This window comes from Sinocyclocheilus grahami, unplaced genomic scaffold (genome assembly GCF_001515645.1).
Source record: "Sinocyclocheilus grahami isolate Dianchi unplaced genomic scaffold, SAMN03320097.WGS_v1.1 scaffold221.1, whole genome shotgun sequence".
NCBI classification, from domain to species: domain Eukaryota; kingdom Metazoa; phylum Chordata; class Actinopteri; order Cypriniformes; family Cyprinidae; genus Sinocyclocheilus; species Sinocyclocheilus grahami.
The window spans coordinates 566,749-587,926 of NW_015505400.1; the positions used below are offsets into that span (position 1 = coordinate 566,749).

Consider the following 21,178-nt stretch of genomic DNA (forward strand, 5'->3'; position numbering starts at 1 on the left):
TAGAAGGTGCAATCATTACAGAAACAGAACATGATCAATTTTCAAAAGGTCATTGAGACACTTTTGAATAAGCTACAGCACAAAAACAATATGGTATAGATGTGTACTGCTGCGAGTCGACAATAATCAGATGTAATGGTGCAGTATCCATCCATAAGTATCATAACAATTAAAGCCGAGATTAGGAGGACATTCGCTGAATCGAATGCAGTGTTTCTGTTTAAAAGAGTAAATGGAGGACATGTTGCCAATCAGACAAGCTCTCTCTCACACACACAAACACGCTTGCACTAAATTGATTTAGCCGGTAATTACAAGCAACTTGACGACTCAGTTGCATCTCAAACGCCCTAAAGTGTGCACAGTCACGTACCATAGAGCCATTTAACATTAGAACAAACTTGTTTCTCTTCAGTGCTTTTCTAGTCCTTTCTAGCACAGACAATTTGCACATCTAGCACAAACAGTTCAAAGTGAATGCTTTCACTGAGAGACAAAATACCTATAACAGCTGTATTTAAAAAAGAAATTGATCGTAGTGATACAGGGTTCATACAATGAAGACCAACACTTTTTGATGTGCAGCGTTTTGCCTTATGCATTAAAAAAGGTATTTCCTCACAACCCTCTTTCATGTAAAATCAAGGCAATGGCTTGACTGTATTTGAGCTACATGGCACTCTTCATGCATCTAGTGTCACAAAGGCTGTGTAGGATATCAGACCGAATCAGACAATCTAAGATTTGGTCAGAACCGAGTTTTATCCAATAAAGCCTTATTTATATGGAAAAGAGAAGTATCTTGTGTTTTGTGCTCACAAGTTAATGTCTTAAACTGCCGATCTTGTTACTATGCTAATTAATAGTGTTTTCACTATATTTTGGATATTGATATCCATTGCAGAATTGCTGTCATACGGCTCGCTCACTGACTCGCTGGCCGTCTCAGTGATCCGCCGTAAAACAGTGATTCTGTCCTAATTCCCTTGCATATCAATGGTGGAGTTCCCTTTAAAATCTTAAATGATTCCCTTTGAGCTAAATTATTAAATTATCACTGTTTACCCTACAGCTGTGAGACCTAATGCACAGATCTGATATTTTGATACGTATCCATTTTTTAATTCAGTCTGAATTAAAATATGACCTGTGCCAGATATTGATGAAAACTGGTAGACAGTGCTAACACAATTAACAAAAAAGTGAGAAATAAGAAAAGAACGAAAAATGAGAGGTGAGCGCATGCACTGTACCTCAGAGGAAAGATTTATAGAGGACATTTATCCCATGCAGTGACTGTAACATACAGCCCAACATTAGGGCATATGAATAGGAGAATTTCTATGAGTAAGTAATAGTGTTTTGTGTACTAAAAGAGTTTGAAGGAATAAAATAAAATGCCTGTATGAATGGTTTAACTCAACTAAATAATAAAACACTCTTGCAAAACTGATTAAAAATACAAAACTGTAAAAGCACAAACACTTGATTTTGTTACACAGTAAAACGAAACACAATGATGAGACAAAAAGATGACAAAAATGTATTGATAGTCTAAGGGGCCGTTCACACAGGACACATTCTTGTGCTGGTGTTGCTATCACCGTACTCTACTGCAGGGGTGTCAAACTCAATTCCTGGAGGGCCGGAGCCCTGCAGAGTTTAGATTCAACCCTAATTAAACACACCTGATCCAACTAATCAAGTCCTTCAGGTTTATTTAAAAACGACATGGTATGTGTGTTGGAGCAGGGTTGGAACAAAACCGGCCCTCCAGGAATTGAGTTTGACACCCCTGCTCTCTACTGTTTGAGCAACAGGAATGCCTTGTCTATTGTTAGTTCTGCTGCGCTCTGGCAAAATGTTGTAATGCTAGAATGCATCATGTGTGAACTGCCTCTGAAAGCAACATGGACAAAGAGAGTGTCACAGGATAGTGGACTGAGAAGGAAAGCGTTTCTCCAGCTCCTCCACTAGTGAGTTCATGTTTGAATTGGGCTCTGGTGATGGTATTTCTTGTACAGGCTCCGCCTCTGACACACCAGCCTCTGGTTTAACAGACACTTGTGGTTTGGGGACAATATTTGGCGGGCGCTGCTTTTTATCTATTTGACTGTACATGTTGGCAATGGATTTCTCTATGTCTGCTATGTTCTGGATGTTCTTAAGGATCCCTTTGAGTTCCCTCTTGGGAGGCTCTGGCTCGGACGGTGGTGGAGGTGGTGCGGGGCGTAAGGACACTGGTCGGAGGGATGTGACTGAGGGAAGAGGAGGAAGGACAATTTAAAACAAAGCCTAACCATAATATCGGAGTTATGTTAATACACTGCTGCCCACTGTAAATAGAAGGTGCAATCATTACAGAAACAGAACATGATCAATTTTCAAAAGGTCATTGAGACACTTTTGAATAAGCTACAGCACAAAAACAATATGGTATAGATGTGTACTGCTGCGAGTCGACAATAATCAGATGTAATGGTGCAGTATCCATCCATAAGTATCATAACAATTAAAGCCGAGATTAGGAGGACATTCGCTGAATCGAATGCAGTGTTTCTGTTTAAAAGAGTAAATGGAGGACATGTTGCCAATCAGACAAGCTCTCTCTCACACACACAAACACGCTTGCACTAAATTGATTTAGCCGGTAATTACAAGCAACTTGACGACTCAGTTGCATCTCAAACGCCCTAAAGTGTGCACAGTCACGTACCATAGAGCCATTTAACATTAGAACAAACTTGTTTCTCTTCAGTGCTTTTCTAGTCCTTTCTAGCACAGACAATTTGCACATCTAGCACAAACAGTTCAAAGTGAATGCTTTCACTGAGAGACAAAATACCTATAACAGCTGTATTTAAAAAAGAAATTGATCGTAGTGATACAGGGTTCATACAATGAAGACCAACACTTTTTGATGTGCAGCGTTTTGCCTTATGCATTAAAAAAGGTATTTCCTCACAACCCTCTTTCATGTAAAATCAAGGCAATGGCTTGACTGTATTTGAGCTACATGGCACTCTTCATGCATCTAGTGTCACAAAGGCTGTGAGACCTAATGCACAGATCTGATATTTTGATACGTATCCATTTTTTAATTCAGTTTGAATTAAAATATGTCCTGTGCCAGATATTGATGAAAACTGGTAGACAGTGCTAACACAATTAACAAAAAAGTGAGAAATAAGAAAAGAACGAAAAATGAGAGGTGAGCGCATGCACTGTACCTCAGAGGAAAGATTTATAGAGGACATTTATCCCATGCAGTGACTGTAACATACAGCCCAACATTAGGGCATATGAATAGGAGAATTTCTATGAGTAAGTAATAGTGTTTTGTGTACTAAAAGAGTTTGAAGGAATAAAATAAAATGCCTGTATGAATGGTTTAACTCAACTAAATAATAAAACACTCTTGCAAAACTGATTAAAAATACAAAACTGTAAAAGCACAAACACTTGATTTTGTTACACAGTAAAACGAAACACAATGATGAGACAAAAAGATGACAAAAATGTATTGATAGTCTAAGGGGCCGTTCACACAGGACACATTCTTGTGCTGGTGTTGCTATCACCGTACTCTACTGCAGGGGTGTCAAACTCAATTCCTGGAGGGCCGGAGCCCTGCAGAGTTTAGATTCAACCCTAATTAAACACACCTGATCCAACTAATCAAGTCCTTCAGGTTTATTTAAAAACGACATGGTATGTGTGTTGGAGCAGGGTTGGAACAAAACCGGCCCTCCAGGAATTGAGTTTGACACCCCTGCTCTCTACTGTTTGAGCAACAGGAATGCCTTGTCTATTGTTAGTTCTGCTGCGCTCTGGCAAAATGTTGTAATGCTAGAATGCATCATGTGTGAACTGCCTCTGAAAGCAACATGGACAAAGAGAGTGTCACAGGATAGTGGACTGAGAAGGAAAGCGTTTCTCCAGCTCCTCCACTAGTGAGTTCATGTTTGAATTGGGCTCTGGTGATGGTATTTCTTGTACAGGCTCCGCCTCTGACACACCAGCCTCTGGTTTAACAGACACTTGTGGTTTGGGGACAATATTTGGCGGGCGCTGCTTTTTATCTATTTGACTGTACATGTTGGCAATGGATTTCTCTATGTCTGCTATGTTCTGGATGTTCTTAAGGATCCCTTTGAGTTCCCTCTTGGGAGGCTCTGGCTCGGACGGTGGTGGAGGTGGTGCGGGGCGTAAGGACACTGGTCGGAGGGATGTGACTGAGGGAAGAGGAGGAAGGACAAATGGAGAAGGATGTGGTGGGGATGGAGGGACAGGAATGGATTGGGGTGGGGGACTGGAAGGAGGTGGAGGTGAAGGTGGTGGGGGACTGGAGGGATGAGGAGGTGGTGGGGGTGGTGGAGCAGGTACATCTGGTGGGTCTGGGATGATCTCCACATTGACCTCGTAAGACTCCACATCAGGATAGGAAGTCATTCTGCTGAAGTTCCGCAGCACTGGCGGGGTGGGCTTGTGACTGGGTGGAGGTGTTCCGTCACTCTGGGTAATTATTATTGCTGGGGGTCTGCTGTTATATCCCATGACTGAAGACGTCTCGAAAACAGAGAGAATAATTTCAGAAGAGAGTGACCCACGAGAGTCCTGGCCTTGCCCCTGCCTCATGTCCTGAAAGGCCTGCTGCTCAAACTGCCGTGCCTGCTCTTTTACTGTCAATTTGGGCTCTGGATCTTCGTCCACAAGCCCATCAAACCCATCAAACCCATCAATCATCTCCTTACTGCCCTTAAGGTCGGACTTCAGCAGCTGCAGCTCCCACTGATCTGGATCCATCACCATCCTCCTAGTCCGTAGGGCATCATTGTTCTCCCACTTGTGTAACCTAGAGGGTAAAGTCCAAGCGTGTCCTGAGCCTGCAGATGGGAAGCGCAGGATGGACCTTCTCAGACCTCTCAAATTGGGTGAATATGTGCCCAGGTGATACCTCTGATTTTGGTGCTCAGGGCTGCTGAGGGTGCCGTCATCATGATACAGAGGGTTGGTTGTAGTAAGAGGGTTCTCGTCAGAAAGAAAAGTAATGTTGCTTTCCGACTTAGGCAAGTTGTTGAGCAGGACTCCATTAGCAGTGGACAGCTTGTGAGCAGTGATGGCACGGGAGGCAAATGAACTAATGAGACGCTGATGATCGCCGTCCTTCAGAACACACGTCTTAGTCCTGCTTTCAGCATAACCGCAAAAAGAGACAAAGATCGACTTAACAGAGGATGTGAAAAGCAAGATCGACAGGGAAGTAGGAGGGAAGCCAACTACGAATAGCACCTGCTTGGATTGACTACTGTACTAAGAACAAAGAGCTAACCAAATCCATGACAAACACCCAAAACGAGAAGCTTTCACTGAGCGCTGCTAACACAGTTCCAAGCTAATATCAATACTGATCAAGAGCAAGGTAACTGATAACAGTGCTAGGCAATTGGAAGGATATTTAACATCTATCTGATAATCCATCACAAATGCAACTATACCTTACTTACAGTATATTGACTACTTGAAATTACTTGGGTAGCTGTCTACTAGATGATACACAGTTGACTGTCTACTTACTTAGATCTGATATCCAAGAAATGAGAAAGAGAGACAGGAGGAAAAGACAAATTATATGAGTGAAATTGGCAATATGTTAAAAAAGCAGATAAGTGTAATAAAGTAATAAATAAATAAACCATTCCAGAGAAATCAGTCTAAGCGGTCTAATAATGAAAAACTTTACTTGATTTTTTTTTATTAAGATGTATAATCACAACCATTAGCACAATAAACTTGTCCATATTACTGTCCACATTTAAACTTAAATGTTGAAAAACTTGGCCTGTTCAGTCATGATTAGGACAATAGAAGTAGGGCAGACACTATTATTTTATTTTATTTTATTAAAAAAAACCAAAAAAAAACATTCCTGTTGGTAATGATCATCATAATAAGATCAAAATTGCAGTGGAAATAATAACATAAACTAATAAGGCACCATGCACCAAAGCTGTCTAGGAATTTATTTATTTATTTATCCTTCCTCCCCACTGGGAGTATATGGAAGGCCCTAGAATTGTATGGTAAAAAGTAATGAAATTTGGCAGATTCATAGAAGATAAATTGTCTTCTATCGTGACAATTTTGGGGTAAAAACAGTTTGCAAAAAATAACAACAAAACACTTTTTGATATACCAAATCCATTGGGATGTAACACATTTGAATACGAATACGAGCCACATAGAAATTCAGTTTGTATCTTGGCAATGTTGCAATTTAAATTTAAACAAACAACTTGTTAATTGTCATGGCTACTATACGTCATGGGGGTTCACAAATAGTGGATTAGATGTTCGGGTTTGATGATCATTAGATTAAATCCTGATAATAGTAGATTTTTGATACTCCAAAAAATGTTTCATGCTATGAAATGATGACCATGGAGACACTGAACAGGGCGGGAAGCTGTGTATTGTCACAAAAGAGTTTGGTAATCACCTCAACCAGGGATCAAACTTGCAATCTTTTTAGGGAAGGCCTGTAATTTTGCATTACCCCTAATGTGTCAAAAAACCTGACACAGGTACAAGAATAAATGGAAAGGACTGTCACAAAAGGAGGTTATTGTCATTGGGTGGAATTTTAACACCATGACTAGAAGCCCTAATTTTGCTAAGCAAATACATTTTTTAATAAAATAAAATCAGGTTAGGTTAAATCATATCTGCTTATTAACAGAAATACTACACCTAGAACCACTTAGAATTAATTGTCCACACAATTCTTGCTGTGGTCATACTACTTACTAAATTTTGTTAGATTTAAGATTTAAACAAAGAAGAAAAAATGCCAATGCGGTTAGAAATGTAGACTTAATTCATGTTCAGACATTAATAAACTTATGCAATTTTACTTCAAGTAACTGTAACTTGTAAAACCCAATACGTATTAATATTCTGCATCAGTCAGTGCTTGAAGACAATGTCAAGTACAGTATAAAGTGCAGAATATATCAAACTTACATGGTGCTGTCGCCGAGTTCTTCATACAGATTGTTGGTGGCAGCACCTCCGGATTTGCCAGTAGGAAGCGCCATTTGGATCCTGGCTGCTTTTGCACACTCTGCCTGTCGTCTTTATATGATGAAGTCAACAAGTGGAGCAAAAATAAAAGCAATATCTTATATTATGAAATATTCATAAATTATAAATGCACTCATAGATCAAAAACCAAATTTTACTGAAACTGAATTTTGAAAAATATAATTTATTTTAATTGCATATATTTTATTTTATATATAGCATACTAAGGTAAGAGTTGAGAGTTTGATGGTTATGTTTATGTAATGAGTGCCTGTGAAGTGGTTTGAGTTTGTAATTTTATAGCATGCTGTCCTTAAAGAAACGCTTCTAATGCTTTTGAATAACTCGGTTTTGATCTATTCTTTCAAAGTGCAATTTGACAAGGATGTTGGAATCAGCTTTATATCCTTGGGGGATCTGACAGCTTAGGGAACAAAAGTTATTCTTTACATAAGTTATGTTCTAAGCACTTTTGTTCTGGTCCTGGTAAATCAACAGGACAAATTAGATCAGGGGTTCTCAACTGGTGGGTCGCAGACAGCGAGAAACAATGCGATGAATAAAATGGAATAATAATGAAATCCACGTAACCATATCATCTTTTCATAGTTACACATAGTGCACAATAACGAGGCATTTCTAAAAGGGGGAAACTGCTTCTCATATTTTTTGTTGTTGACGCCAATGGTTGCATGTCAAATCAAATGGCTCAAATTTATCTGTCACTTGATAGAAGATAGTCATATTTCGGAATATGCCAACATGGACAGGTAAACAAACAAAAGTATACAAAAAATACAAGAAGATTCTACCAACGATGAAAGACATCATTAGTGCTGACAATGTATTTTGTGCTGTAAATTATTGGCTGTTCAGAGCATAACCATTAAAATTCAAGAGATTTTTATCAAATACTCAAACTATAAAAAAACAAGTAAATTATTATTTTTGAATGTTAATATCACTATTGTTATCTATTTTCATTGTTGTATCATTCACTTTTGTACGACAAGCTATTTAAGTAGTGTTGGGTTGCTATTTGATAACCAATGTAAAATCTGGGCCTTGAAGCCACACCATCTGAGAACCACTGAATTAAATAATGCTTGAGAGAGGGAAATGGTTGAGATATATAACCAATATATCATTACACATGCATGTCTCAATACGATACTTACTCTTTGAATCTGAAGTTGGTGCATTGTAAAAAGAAAAGAAACAAGTATATTAGACGACGACTCATAACAACATGGACTTAATACAGAATCAATAACAGCAATATATATATATATTTATATATATATATATAATTCTCATCTTCTCGTTTGCTATATGGTACTGGCTTAGCTGGCACCACATGTAAATCTTGGCCTTTAACCACAGACAGTTTCTCATATTTACCTGTCATGGCCTTAATTAATAATCTTTCATGCTGAATAAACACAAGACAAGACAGGTGTTACCAATGTGAAAAGAAAGAATGCATGTTCCTCTGAAATCCCAGCGGAGGGAAGCTGCCTGCTTAACAGGATGTTTCAACATGAACTTTACATATATTTATTTGGTTGCTAAGTGGAGAAATCTGCCGTCTGAGTAGTCTTTCCACTGATTCAACCTCATCCCACACAGGGCATGAAAGAAACACTATGACATAACATTTTTGTTAAAAACTAACTATGCAAAGAATCACAACAGAAGAATTGGTTAATGGCTAATTTTGCTAAATATTAGGGATTTACAATATTTATCGTTTATGATAATATCGGTATTGTTGTTTAACAATGCGCCAGCTGACATTATTGAGTATGTAGCAAAAAAAAATAATATATATATATATATATATATATATATAAATCCCTGTATAGGTTTTTGTTTTTCTATATTTATAAGATATGATATAGCAATATCACACAAGCAAGAATGCTGTCTTCCCAAATATCACTGTGTGAGCGCGATCACGAATGTTGTATTGATTTTATACAACAGTTTAACAAACAAGAGGTTAATACTGAGTGATTTACATTTTAGACAATTATGTCTGGTTTTTTTCTGTTTTGCCCACTAAAATAGTTCCAAACAAAGCCAGAGCAGGACACAAAGCAACACTGTTTTGGAAAAAAAAAAAATTAGTCAATAATTCATTGATCCATTCATAAAGACAGGTGATTGCTTTGTTTCTAAATGAATCAGCTGTTTTGAACAAATCATTTGAATGACTGATTCAATGAGTCACTCATTAACACAGGGATTCACTGCCACCTACTGGCAGTTTTAATGTTACATTTATTTACCCATGACAGGTCTTAATCAGCCAAGGTACCTGCACAAAAACACACTCACGCAAATTATCATGATCAGAAAAATCCCAAAAATAACTATATATTTTTTTTTTATTAATATCGCACACTACTAAATATTGATAATATAAAGCTTAAAAAATAAGCTTTAAGGTACACTGGACTATGGTGGCGACACTCACTGTTGGTACGTGATGATGACGATGAGGATGGCTGGGATACAGCACATGATGATGATGACGGCCAGGGCCAGCAGGGCTCCTTCGGTGTATCCAACAGACTGAACCGCCTTCTTCACGCTCTCCACCACATCTGGCGTGCGGATCTCCAGAACGCGTCCTCCGCGACCTAGATAGGGCTGGAACTCCTTATTGATGTCCAATAACTTCCCATCTAAAAACCTGTAAAAACCACAGGAACAGTCACATATGTGGCCTTGCATATGCTATTCGACTAGTTCTGCAGTGCAAGCCACATAAATCTGGCAATAAAGATCTCACCTTCCAGGCAATCGGTGAAAAACTGAGCGAATGTAATTACAATTCATGAGCCAAACTTTTATAATAAAGTGTAAAATGGGTCATCTGACATTTTAGCATAATGTAAATGTAATGTGTTGATCTTATTGACATTGGCTACTATAAAAGCACAATTTTTAAGTACCATTCAACCTGCTGACAGTTAAATAAAACAAAAGACTGAATCGTCTGTCCAGAGGAGAAATAGCCCCCTGACTGAGCCTGGTTTCTCTCAAGGTTTTTTTCTGCTTTTCTGTCACCGATGGAGTTTTGGTTCCTTGCCATTGTCGCTTTTGGCTTGCTTAGTTGGGGACACAATTTCTGGCAACATTGTTGACTTGACATCACTGAATCAACAATGAATTGACTTTAACTGAAGAACTGACTGTTTTCTATTGTCCTCTTGCATTATCAGCACATCTTTTTTTTCTGTTTAACACTGTAATGCTGCTTTGACACAATCTGTATAAAGCGCTATATAAATAAAGGGGGGAAAAAAAGACTGAATGTTGACTATATTAGAAGTAAAGAGTTTGAAAGCACATTCAACAGCCTACAATTCACAATTTGCTTGTAAAAGCATTAGAAACCATGCTGTCTGAGCAGGCTAATTACTGTGACAAAACAGACAGTCTGGCTACGGATTTAACCACAAGTCTCATTTTTATGAAAAATGAGAAAATATCTAAACAAACATAAACATACACTTCATCAGCTTTATTGTGCTGCTTGGGCGAAAAATGGGCAAACAAAAAATACACTATGAATAACAAACTAACTAATGGCTAGGGGTGAGTGGTATCTTAAATAATGCTATGAGAAATGTTATACAATGCTAATTGTGTGTATAATTGTGTATGGAAAGGAAAGAATGTAAAATAAAAAATACACTGAATGACCAAGTTAAACTTTTTTTGGCATTCAGTGAATTAACTACTTTACAAATGAAAGGTAATTGATATTATTTATTATTTACTTATTTATTTTTTTAATTGTGGAACCTCATGGACACAAAACAAATACTGAATAAATTAGACATCAGTGCAAGCTGGCGTTTAGCCCGAAAACAAGCCAAGAAATCCAACATGCATAAAATTTTGCTGGTAAAAGTGACTCATATTTCTATCTATAGCAATGACAAACACAGTTTTGGGACAGAGTTTGGGGAGTTTTTTTTCTGCTTGGTGTTGGATTTTTCAAATCATATCCACTTGACGCACCTGTCAGGATTGGACCTGTTTTGTCATGCATTTCAGTTCCTGTTTTGCCTTATTTGGTCATGTTCCTGTCCTCATTTAGTTTGATTACGTTCCATTGATGTCACCTGTGTTCCCCAATCATCCCCTGTATAAAAGTTCAAGTCTGTTCAGTTCTACGACGCCAGTCCAAACATCGATTGCAGAGCGCAGTCGTCCGAAGATGGTCCTCGAGAGGATTTTGGCACGTTTGTGGAGTAGATTCTGGCGAGAAACGGGTCTCCTCTCACTGTCACTCCTGAGAATGATCTCGCCAGATCCACTCCGGACCCAGAGCCCAGCCCACCATCTCCCTGCTGTGCGTAGCTAAAGCCCGAGTCCACCGTTGACGGAGAGCCAATTCCTGCTGCGATCTACGAGCCAGCGCAATGCCGAGCGACTGAGCGAAGGATCACCCCGGAAGTAGAGCCCAAGCCATCAGACTAGGTGCGTGAGCCAGCTGCAACACCCACCATGCGGGTGAAAGCCGCGGACGGTGTGAGTGCGGAGAGAAGCTATGCCCCCTGCACCTCGGCTGAGGGTGAGCTGAGTATTGCGCGGCGAATGTGCCAAACCGAAGAGGAGAGGGCTCCAGTCCACTAATTCAGTCCAGAGTTCCCTCCAGTGCCCGCTCCTCGAAAGCGCCCTCAAGTGCCCACTCCTCCAGAGTGCCATCCTGTTCCCGTGTTCAGCTTAGAGGGGGCTCCCGATCAAGTGTTTAGCTCTGAATGCCCGAAGGCTCACAAACGCCCTCCCTTCCACCCGCTCCTGCCTCCTCCACCGCTGTCATCTGGCAGCCCCTCTGCTCGCTCTCAGCCCACCATCAATACGGTGCGAGCTCTGCGGGTCTACCATCCTCCAGCGTCACCATGGCTGGAGAATCCCTCACCTCCGCCTCCGAGGCCTGGACTCCGCCTCGGCCTGTAGACCCAGCGGCTCCTAGCTCCCTCACCTCCACCATCACCCGTCGATCCACCAGCTCCACTGGGCTCCCTCGTCTCTCCGGCTCTGCCTTGGTCGGGCGTCGACCCGCCATCGCCTCAGAACTCCGCTCCTCCGGCTGCAACTTGTTGCTCTGTCTCACCGGCTCTATTGGGCTCCTTCCTCCCACCAGCTCCACCTTGGTCCTCAGTCGCTCCGGCTCCGTCGCGGTTCTCCAGATCTCTGCCCCAGCCTTGGTCGCCAGAGCCCTCGGCTCCACCCTGGCCACCCGGATCCTCGGCATCCCCCTGGCTCGTTGGCTCTCCATCTCCGCCTTGGGCTCCTCCACCACCTGCTCCGCCGCCATTGGCGGCCATTCCTTCTCCATGGCTCCTCCCTCTGTCGGCTCCACCGTGGGCCGTCATTATGGCTGTGCCCTGGGTCCAGCTGGACTCCTCCTGTCTCCTCCCTGGCTCCTCCCTCCTTCATTGCCTCCCTGGTCTCTGTCTGCCAGCCCCCTCACGGGTGTCCATCCTCCTCCTTAGTTCCCACCCATCCTCCCCGTTGTTGCCTATGGTGTGAGGACGCACCTTCCGGGAGGGGGCAAAATGTCAGGATTGGACCCGTTTTGTCATGTGTTTCAGTTCCTGTTTTGCCTTATTTGGTCATGTTCATGTCCTCGTTTAGTTTGATTATGTTCCATTGATGTCACCTGTGTTCCCCAATCATCCCCTGTATAAAAGTCCTAGTCTGTTCAGTTTGTGTTTGTCAGGTCTACTCGTTCTCTACGTGTGTTGGCTCAAGCGCCTATTGTGGATTATCTCCTGAGTTTCCTTTATTAAAGACAGTTTTCATTAACTGGTGCCTCCTGTGCTTCCTCAACAGTGTGACGTGACAGCACCAACAACATCCTCTGCATTTTTGCATTGCTCGTTTAAATAATATAAAGCAGTTCTTTCCATTCACTGTATAGCTGAAAAAGACATCTATATCCCAGCATGAATGGTAGATAGATCTCTAGCGGTTAGTTGCTTAGGTTTGAGGGAAATGTCAGGAGGTTAAGAGAAAGAAGAGCACTGCAGAAATGGAGTTTGTGAGGGTAAGTTGGATGAGAGAAAGCACTCACTTGAAGAGCTCCTGTCTTGAGAGAGCTCTGTTGGTCAGAGGGTCGATTGCATAAACCATAAGGTCAGATTTTGAGTAGTCCTCCTGTTCATAACCCTCGCCAAAACGACGCGGCCCGATCGACTCCACAACAACTTTGGCTCCTGGAATCTGGTCCTGGACATAGCGCTCTAAAATCCTGCATTAAGAGACAGAAAATGAGTGATCGGCAACAGAACTTTCTGACATACTGAAGACGTTCTATTCACCATTTTTCACCTTTTTTATTTCTAAAAGGAATGCTCAAACAACTACTGAATGTTATTTTCACACAGAGACCATTCTCAAAACTATGAAAGCATGTTTCCACCACCAAAAAAAAAAAAACCCTTTTTCTCGCAATCCTGACTTTTTTCTTAGAATTGTGTGATATAAATGTGCAATTCTGACTTTTTTCTCAATTACGAGTTTATATATGTCACAATTCTGACTTTATAACAAGCAATTTCAAGTTACAAAGTCAGAATTGTGAGATATATATACTTGCAATTCTAAGAAAAAAAGTCAGTCTTTTATTCCTCAGAATTTTTCTCTTGGTAGGTGTCTTTTTTACCCCTCAGCTCACATCTCAGAGCAGCCAGCCCTCCACAGCCTATTACCTGCAGTGCCTCAGACTGTTTTATGATAGAAATGTTAAACGACCGATCCAGTCATGCAAACTACTTGACTTTTTTCCTCAAATATGGCCATTTTGAGAGAGAGAGAGAGAGATAGAGAGGGGTGATATTTGTGTGTGTGTGAATTGCCTGCGTCTGTGCGTCTCTCTCTAAAAACAATAAAGCTGTGAGATTAGTTACTTCAAAAACAACGATTTTACCTACTGAAAAATATAATGTAGCAATTCAGTATTGAAGCTAATTTATTAATAAAAGTCACGAGGCAGCATTGACAGGAAGTTATCTGTGTGTGCCCAGTGCGATCTGTGCATTAAACAGTTTTAACGCACACCTGCATTATATATATATATAGTTGGTCCATATATATGGTTACGGCCATGCATGTTTGTAACATATTGTCTGTATATTATTACTTATGAAGCACATATTAATGCCTTATTCTGCATAACCATTATTCAAATCTCTTAATCCTGCCCCATACCTAAACTTAACAACTACCTTACTACTGTAACTATTAATACGCAGTATATTAGGAGTTTATTGAGGCAAGAGTCATAGTTAATAGTTAGCTAATAGTGAGAATTGCTCCCCAAACTAAAGTGCGACTGTATTTTATTTACTAAAAAATCTCTCTAATCTCATTTGCACTAGCACAAATTCAATAGACGAGTTTTGACACGATAATTTAGCCATGTTCAGCATCATAGACATTGCACATTTGATTTGGTACACAAACACAAAATATGAGCGCTGCAGCTATGATTTTCAGTAAATAACACTGACACTGGTTTGTGGCAATTACGTAATAGGTGGGATGTTCGCAAATATTATACCACAAACAATGAAAAAAAAATATTGTATATGAATATATATATATATATATATATATATATACCTTATATAAAGGTCTTTATAGAGTTTCAAAGTGTCAAAATTCTGAAAAACATATTTTATGTTCAATAAAAAAACAACAACAACGTAATTTAGGTAACAATATGAAGTGAGTAAATTTTGACATATTTTTGGTAAACTATTTATTTAAACATTTTATTTGAGAGAAAGGCAATGGATAAGTGCTATCCATGGCTGACAGAGGAAGGTGGAGTTTCTGGTTATTCTGCTCTTGCCACAGATGTTACACAGTGTGGGTCCTGCTCTATCTAAGAGGGGTTGACATTAAAATACATTACAACTTCAAGCACTCTGCGGCTGCCAGGAACGTTATGTTGGGGAGTATGTAAGGGTTAAGAGTGTGTTTGTATAGAACACGTTACCCAATCAGCTGATCCTTGTTCTGTTCAACTACAGTGGGCGACACGTTGGATACGACCACCTGCATGTCCAGTTGGTTAACCACAGACACCTGGGAGGTAAGACAAAAATAATCTCTATAAGAGAAAATGATAGTGTAGCATGAAGGCTCTAAACTGTGTAACATATTTAAAGGGATCATTTGATGCAATTTCATTTTTTCCTTTCTCTTTGGAGTGTTACGTGATATAAATGTGCAATTCTGACTTTTTTCTCAATTACGAGTTTATATATGTCACAATTCTGACTTTATAACAAGCAATTTCAAGTTACAAAGTCAGAATTGTGAGATATATATACTTGCAATTCTAAGAAAAAAAGTCAGTCTTTTATTCCTCAGAATTTTTCTCTTGGTAGGTGTCTTTTTTACCCCTCAGCTCACATCTCAGAGCAGCCAGCCCTCCACAGCCTATTACCTGCAGTGCCTCAGACTGTTTTATGATAGAAATGTTAAATGACCGATCCAGTCATGCAAACTACTTGACTTTTTTCCTCAAATATGGCCATTTTGAGAGAGAGAGAGAGAGATAGAGAGGGGTGATATTTGTGTGTGTGTGAATTGCCTGCGTCTGTGTTAAAGTCTCAAATCCAAAGAGATATTCTTCATAAAAGTTAAGACTTGTCCACGCCCTCCTAAAACGCCTCGTTCTAACACGCCCCCACATGTCTACGTCATGATGTGGGAAGATTTGCATAACATCGCCCAAATGGTCACGCAAAAAAGAAGGCATAACTTTTATTCTCACTGTAGTATTGTTGTTGCCGCCGCCGCCATTGCTGTGGAGATGCTGTGTGTTTCACGTTGTGAAAGCAAAACTACTTTGTTTGGCCTTCCAAAAGAGGACGATATCCGCTTCGTCATGTCTAGAGCTGATCCGGGGAGGTTGCTGAGGAAATACATCAACTTCGCGCTGTGGATCGCCGGATCGGCTTTCACCGTGGATGAAGCGGAGTTCAGCCCGGGGTCGTCACATGTGGTTGCTGCAAGTCCGCCGGCCGCCGCTCACTCAAGCCCACAGTGTGTGATGCTGTGTGACACATTTTATGGAGGACTGTTTCCTGAACCTGCAGAGTAGCCTACAATGCGTCTGTGCACAAAGGCTGTTCTATAAAGTGGGGCAGTTCCAACTTTGCAAGGACAGTCTGGCACTTCTGATTCACAGCCTGTAAGTAAATTTTTTATATTTAAAGAATTTGCCACTGATGATTCAAACGCGAGTTTTAAGCAGTGTAGAGTAGCGCTTGTTGTTTGTCGTTTCTCCGGTCACAAATGCAGACATGGTATTATGTTTAGCTACACGATACGCAACGCAACACGTAAAAACACAGTATAAGTCATTATAATCAGTAATTATGTCCCCACTGGATGCAACAAACGCCTAGTTTGTAATGGGTTTTATTGGTTTTGTCTCGCCGTGCCGGTGTTCTGACAAATCATGCTACCTATCAGATTATGCTACCAACACTGTATTTATCCTACTGTAAAGCCCTATTCACACGGGATTAGTATTACCTGGTGACCTCTAGTCATTTGTAATAATTGCGGAGGTTGTCTGTGATCTTAATCCCGTGCGAATCGGCCATGTCTGTAATTTGTAAAGTAAAAATTCCCCCGCAAATGACCTACCATATTTCGCCGAACACCGAGGTCCTGTGATAATATTAGTCCCGTGCGAATCGGCACCTCTGTGACTCGGCCAGCATTTGGCGGGTCGCATATCATTTTTCAAGGTTTTTGTTTGCTGTGCGCCTTTTTATCCATCTTCCGCGAAGAATGGAGCTGCGTTGGAGTGTTTGATATTTTGGGTGTTGTCATCATATCGCTACACCATACAATTTGCAGAAAGAGAAAGCTGAAAAGGTTTTGAGGTTAATGTATTACAAATAAATCAAGCATAAAGCTTGAGATATTATTTTAACCTGGTGAAATGTAAATGACACAGCGCACGAAACTATATTAGTTTCTTTTTTTTTTTAAATCCATCTGGACCATAGAACGGGACTCTCAAAGCCTTGACATCCAGGTATCCGGGAGGTAAGTCAGTAAATTCGAGTAAAATCACAGGCTTCGCTTATCCCGTGCGAATGCACCCCACGAAATTCAGATGTGGGGGGGTAATTTCAAAAGAGACGGCCTCACAGTATGTTAAGGGTCGTAACATTTCCGTCACACGCTTGAAGTATTCAGCCAATCACAACGGACTGGATAGCTGGCCAATCAGCGTACACCTCGCTTTTCAGAACGATGAACTTTGTAAAAATCGACGCGTTTCAGAAAGGCGGGTCATAGAGGAGAAACAAAAATGTACAGTATGTGGAAAATTCTTTTTTTAACCTTAAACTGCATAAACATTGCATTACACCAAATACACAACATAATGTTCTTTTTTAGCAATGTCATATGACCCGTTTAATTTATGCTGTTTCTGTGATGCAACTGAGAGACAGAAATAAGTTAAAGGAAACTTAAAGGGTTAGTTCACCTACAAATGAAAATTAGGCTGCATGTTACTCAGCCCCTATGCATCCTAGGTGTATATGACTTTCTTCTTTCAGACGAATCCAGTCGGAGTTATATAAAAAATTGTCTTTGATCTTTCAAGCTCTATCGTTGCACTCAGCGGGTTTTGCATTGCTTCTGTCTAAAAGATGTGAAATAAAAAGCACCTTTCCATAAAAGAAAGTGTCTCACATGGCTCCGGGGGATCAACAAAGGCCTCCTGTACCGAATCGATGCGTTTTTGTAAGACAAATATCCATATTCAAAACGTAATAATCACTTTAATCTGGCTTGCGCCAGCAGTTGTACACAGAAGCAGTTCCGGGAGCATGACGTATGAGGTCTGCGTTGCGCATGCGCCGGTGAGTCTCGTGAAAACCAACGTTTGTTTACAGGATCAAGTTTATATCGAAATCCTCCGACATTCTTCTTTACAAATCCTCGTTTTGTACTTCTAATTAGTGACCGTTGTTTTGTTTAGTTCTCTCCACGTGCGTCACTTCTGAGCGGCGCATGCGCAAAGCTGACCTCATACGTAATTCCCCCAGAACTGCTTCCGTTTACAACAGTGAGCGCAAGCTAGATTCAAGTGATGTTTACGTTTTGAATATAGATATTTTTCTTACAAAAACGCATCGATTCGCTACAGGAGGCCTTTGTTCACCCCCCGGAGCCGTGTGAGACACTTTTTTTTATGGAACGGTGCTTTTTATTTCACGTCTTTTGGACAGAAGCAATGCAACACCCGCTGAGTGCAACGATAGAGCTGGAAAGATCAAAGATAATTTTTAATATAACTCCGACTGGATTCGTCTGAAAGAAGAAAGTCATATACACCTAGGATGCATCGGGGGTGAGTAAAACGCAGCCTAATTTTCATTTTTGGGTGAACTAACCCTTTAATGGTAAATCCGTGTGTACCGTACATTAGAAATGAAGAAATACAAATGCATATATCAACCAGCAACTTATAGATTTGTTTATATACACTTGTGCTGTTATATGGCAAAATAATAATAATAATAATAATAATAATGCATAAATAAAAATAAAAAACCTGTATCTTTCTTGTTCTCCAGTATCTAAACATCCTTAAACAAGATACAATTAAATGTTGAATTAAATATTATATTTGAAGTATTTATTTAAACTTCAGTTCAAATATCCTCACTGGTATACTACTTAAAATTATTTAGTTATTTTCTCACATACACACCTAATGGTTCACTGCATTGGTTTGCTTCAGAAGTCATAGATTCATCAACGGGAGACATATGGATTACCACTGTGTTTGTTTTCTGTGTTTTTTTGTAGCAGCAACTTTGAGGGATTCATGCACTTGCATTATTTTTCCTGAAAATACTAAATTTATGTTTCACCGTTCCAGCTCTATATATTAAGAGTGGCCTAGTTGGCATTAAATAGATGCCCCTACCTCTTTAACTCACAGGCCAAGTGCAGGTTTAAGATATTGAGTGCTACTGAGAGATTGATTTATGGGTTTAAATACTGCTGGAGCACCTCATCCCACAAAAAAAAATCAATGTCTCTTTTGCATTAGCTTTGGATGTTCTTCAAGAAAACTTACTGTATTTTTCTAATTAAAATAAGCTAACAAAGTTGCCTCTGCTGTAAAATCACATGATGGACTGCATCTCAGGACAGATTACTGCTTTAAACTTTAACCAATCTATTCAAACTGGCTCAGGATTGTGTATTTAAAGGTGAAGTGTGTAATTTCTATCCTTCTTGCAACACTAGAATTGCCCCTTCCCAGTTGCCCTGATTCGAATGCCACTTAATGATTCTGGTTCCTTTATGATTCTATTAATGATTTTTTTATTACTTGAGGAAAATATATGCTAAATGAAAACAATTACATTTTTGGCAATATCTAAGGGAATACCAGGGGGTCCATGGTGAAAAAACAAACAAACAAAAACTCATGCAAACAAAAGGTCCATCTTTGAACTGATCATTTAGTGAGGCTGAGCGTCGACAGAATGCATAACAGCGCAGACCTTGAGTCGAAACTGTGAAATTGAAATCTCTTTCTCTTTTCTTTCTTCGCATTTCTCCCTCAGATTAAGCTCAAGGAACATCAGAAAAGTAATGTTTTCTTAGAAGGCTGATAAATTGCATAAACTAATTAGCAGATCAGGACAGAACAATGGAAGAAAACAATTCTGCAAAGAAGAGTGGGCCAAAATTCCTGTGAAAGGCTCATTGCCAATTATCGCAAACGCTTGATTGCAGTTGTTGCTGCAAAGGGTGGCACAACCAGTTATTAGATTTCGGGGTTTTCACATAGTGCCAGGCAGGTTTGGACAGCTTTTTTTCCCTCAATAAATGAAATCATAATTTCAAAACTGCAGTTTATATTTACTCAGGTTATCTTTGTGTAATATTCAATTTTGTTTGATGATCTGAACCTTTAAAGTGTGACAAATATGCAAACAATTAAAAAAACAGGAACTTTTCACACCACTGTAAATACCTTCAGTTGCTGGCCCCCATTGACTTGCATAATGTTTTCCCCCCATACTATGGAAGTCAATGGGGACCAGCAACTGAAGGTGAACTATCCCTTTAAATTATTGGCAAAGGGGGTTTGTAATTAAAATGAATAAGAAAGTTTTTTTTTTCCTTTCAGTCTAGCTTTTTGTATGCTCTACAATGAAAAACCTATTAAAAAGTTATCCAGCCAGAAGCTGGATAGCAATAGTGTCGTTTGATTAATATTAATGACATAATAGACAGTGACAGGTCTATTGTAGAAACATTAGGAATTGTTCTGTTCACTTACACTGTTTTAACTAGGGAAAAAACAATGGCAGAAAAAAGTGCCTTGCAATGTCACAATTCACATAAGTCCATGCAAATTTTATTGAAAAATGCGCTGATTGATCAATGAAATCTCTAGTTTATGTTCTGCAAAGCTTGTTTGATTTAGCAACAGTAACCAAGGGGGCGGAGCTATAGCATCAGTACTCAGTATTACTGATGCTGTACTGGCATTACATTACTTACATTTTAGCATCAACTTTATATTTTACTGCTACCTTTGACATCCCTAGCACTTCTGTACTCAAGGGGGTGATAGAATTACCTTCAAATCTCTGCTATTAAATCGGATTACCAGTAATTATTGAGGTTGTTAGCCATAAATGTGAAACTCATGAAACTTTTTCTCTGCCGTGACAGATGACATTTTTTGCAAATGTCTGCTATAGTCTGTGTATTATAAATCACACAGAAATGGATAAACGCATGCAACAATGTTTAAAATCGAGCGTGAGATGCCAGAAGTGTCTGTTTATGTACTTTCATATACGTGTTCAGGCTAGAATAAATGTTTGAAAACAGATTTGAGTAAGAGACATGGTTAATCAGAGAAGACAGAAAGACAAAGTCATTGTTAGAATGAAAAGTACTAGTAAAGACAAAGAAAACTGAAGAAAAAAAATAGAGAGCAAGAACGAGGAACTGCGGCTGGATAAGGACACAGTCCGTGCTATCTGAGAAAGCCTGG

The 21,178-nt window shown here is 39.8% G+C and overlaps 1 protein-coding gene across 1 annotated transcript in view; it reads right to left on the reverse strand.

The window, feature by feature from the left end:
• Positions 1 to 3,903: 3,903 nt before the first annotated feature.
• Positions 3,904 to 21,178, reverse strand: part of pcdh15b (protocadherin-related 15b) — a 187,163-nt gene continuing 169,888 nt past the window's right edge. Inside the window, exons 26-32 of the mRNA XM_016287345.1 lie at positions 15,110 to 15,198; positions 13,181 to 13,357; positions 9,563 to 9,781; positions 8,262 to 8,270; positions 7,024 to 7,134; positions 5,578 to 5,583; positions 3,904 to 5,188 (exon numbers count right to left, since the gene is read on the reverse strand). Of these exons, the coding sequence (XP_016142831.1) occupies positions 3,904 to 5,188; positions 5,578 to 5,583; positions 7,024 to 7,134; positions 8,262 to 8,270; positions 9,563 to 9,781; positions 13,181 to 13,357; positions 15,110 to 15,198 (1,896 nt within the window). The remainder of the gene's footprint in view (positions 5,189 to 5,577; positions 5,584 to 7,023; positions 7,135 to 8,261; positions 8,271 to 9,562; positions 9,782 to 13,180; positions 13,358 to 15,109; positions 15,199 to 21,178) is intronic.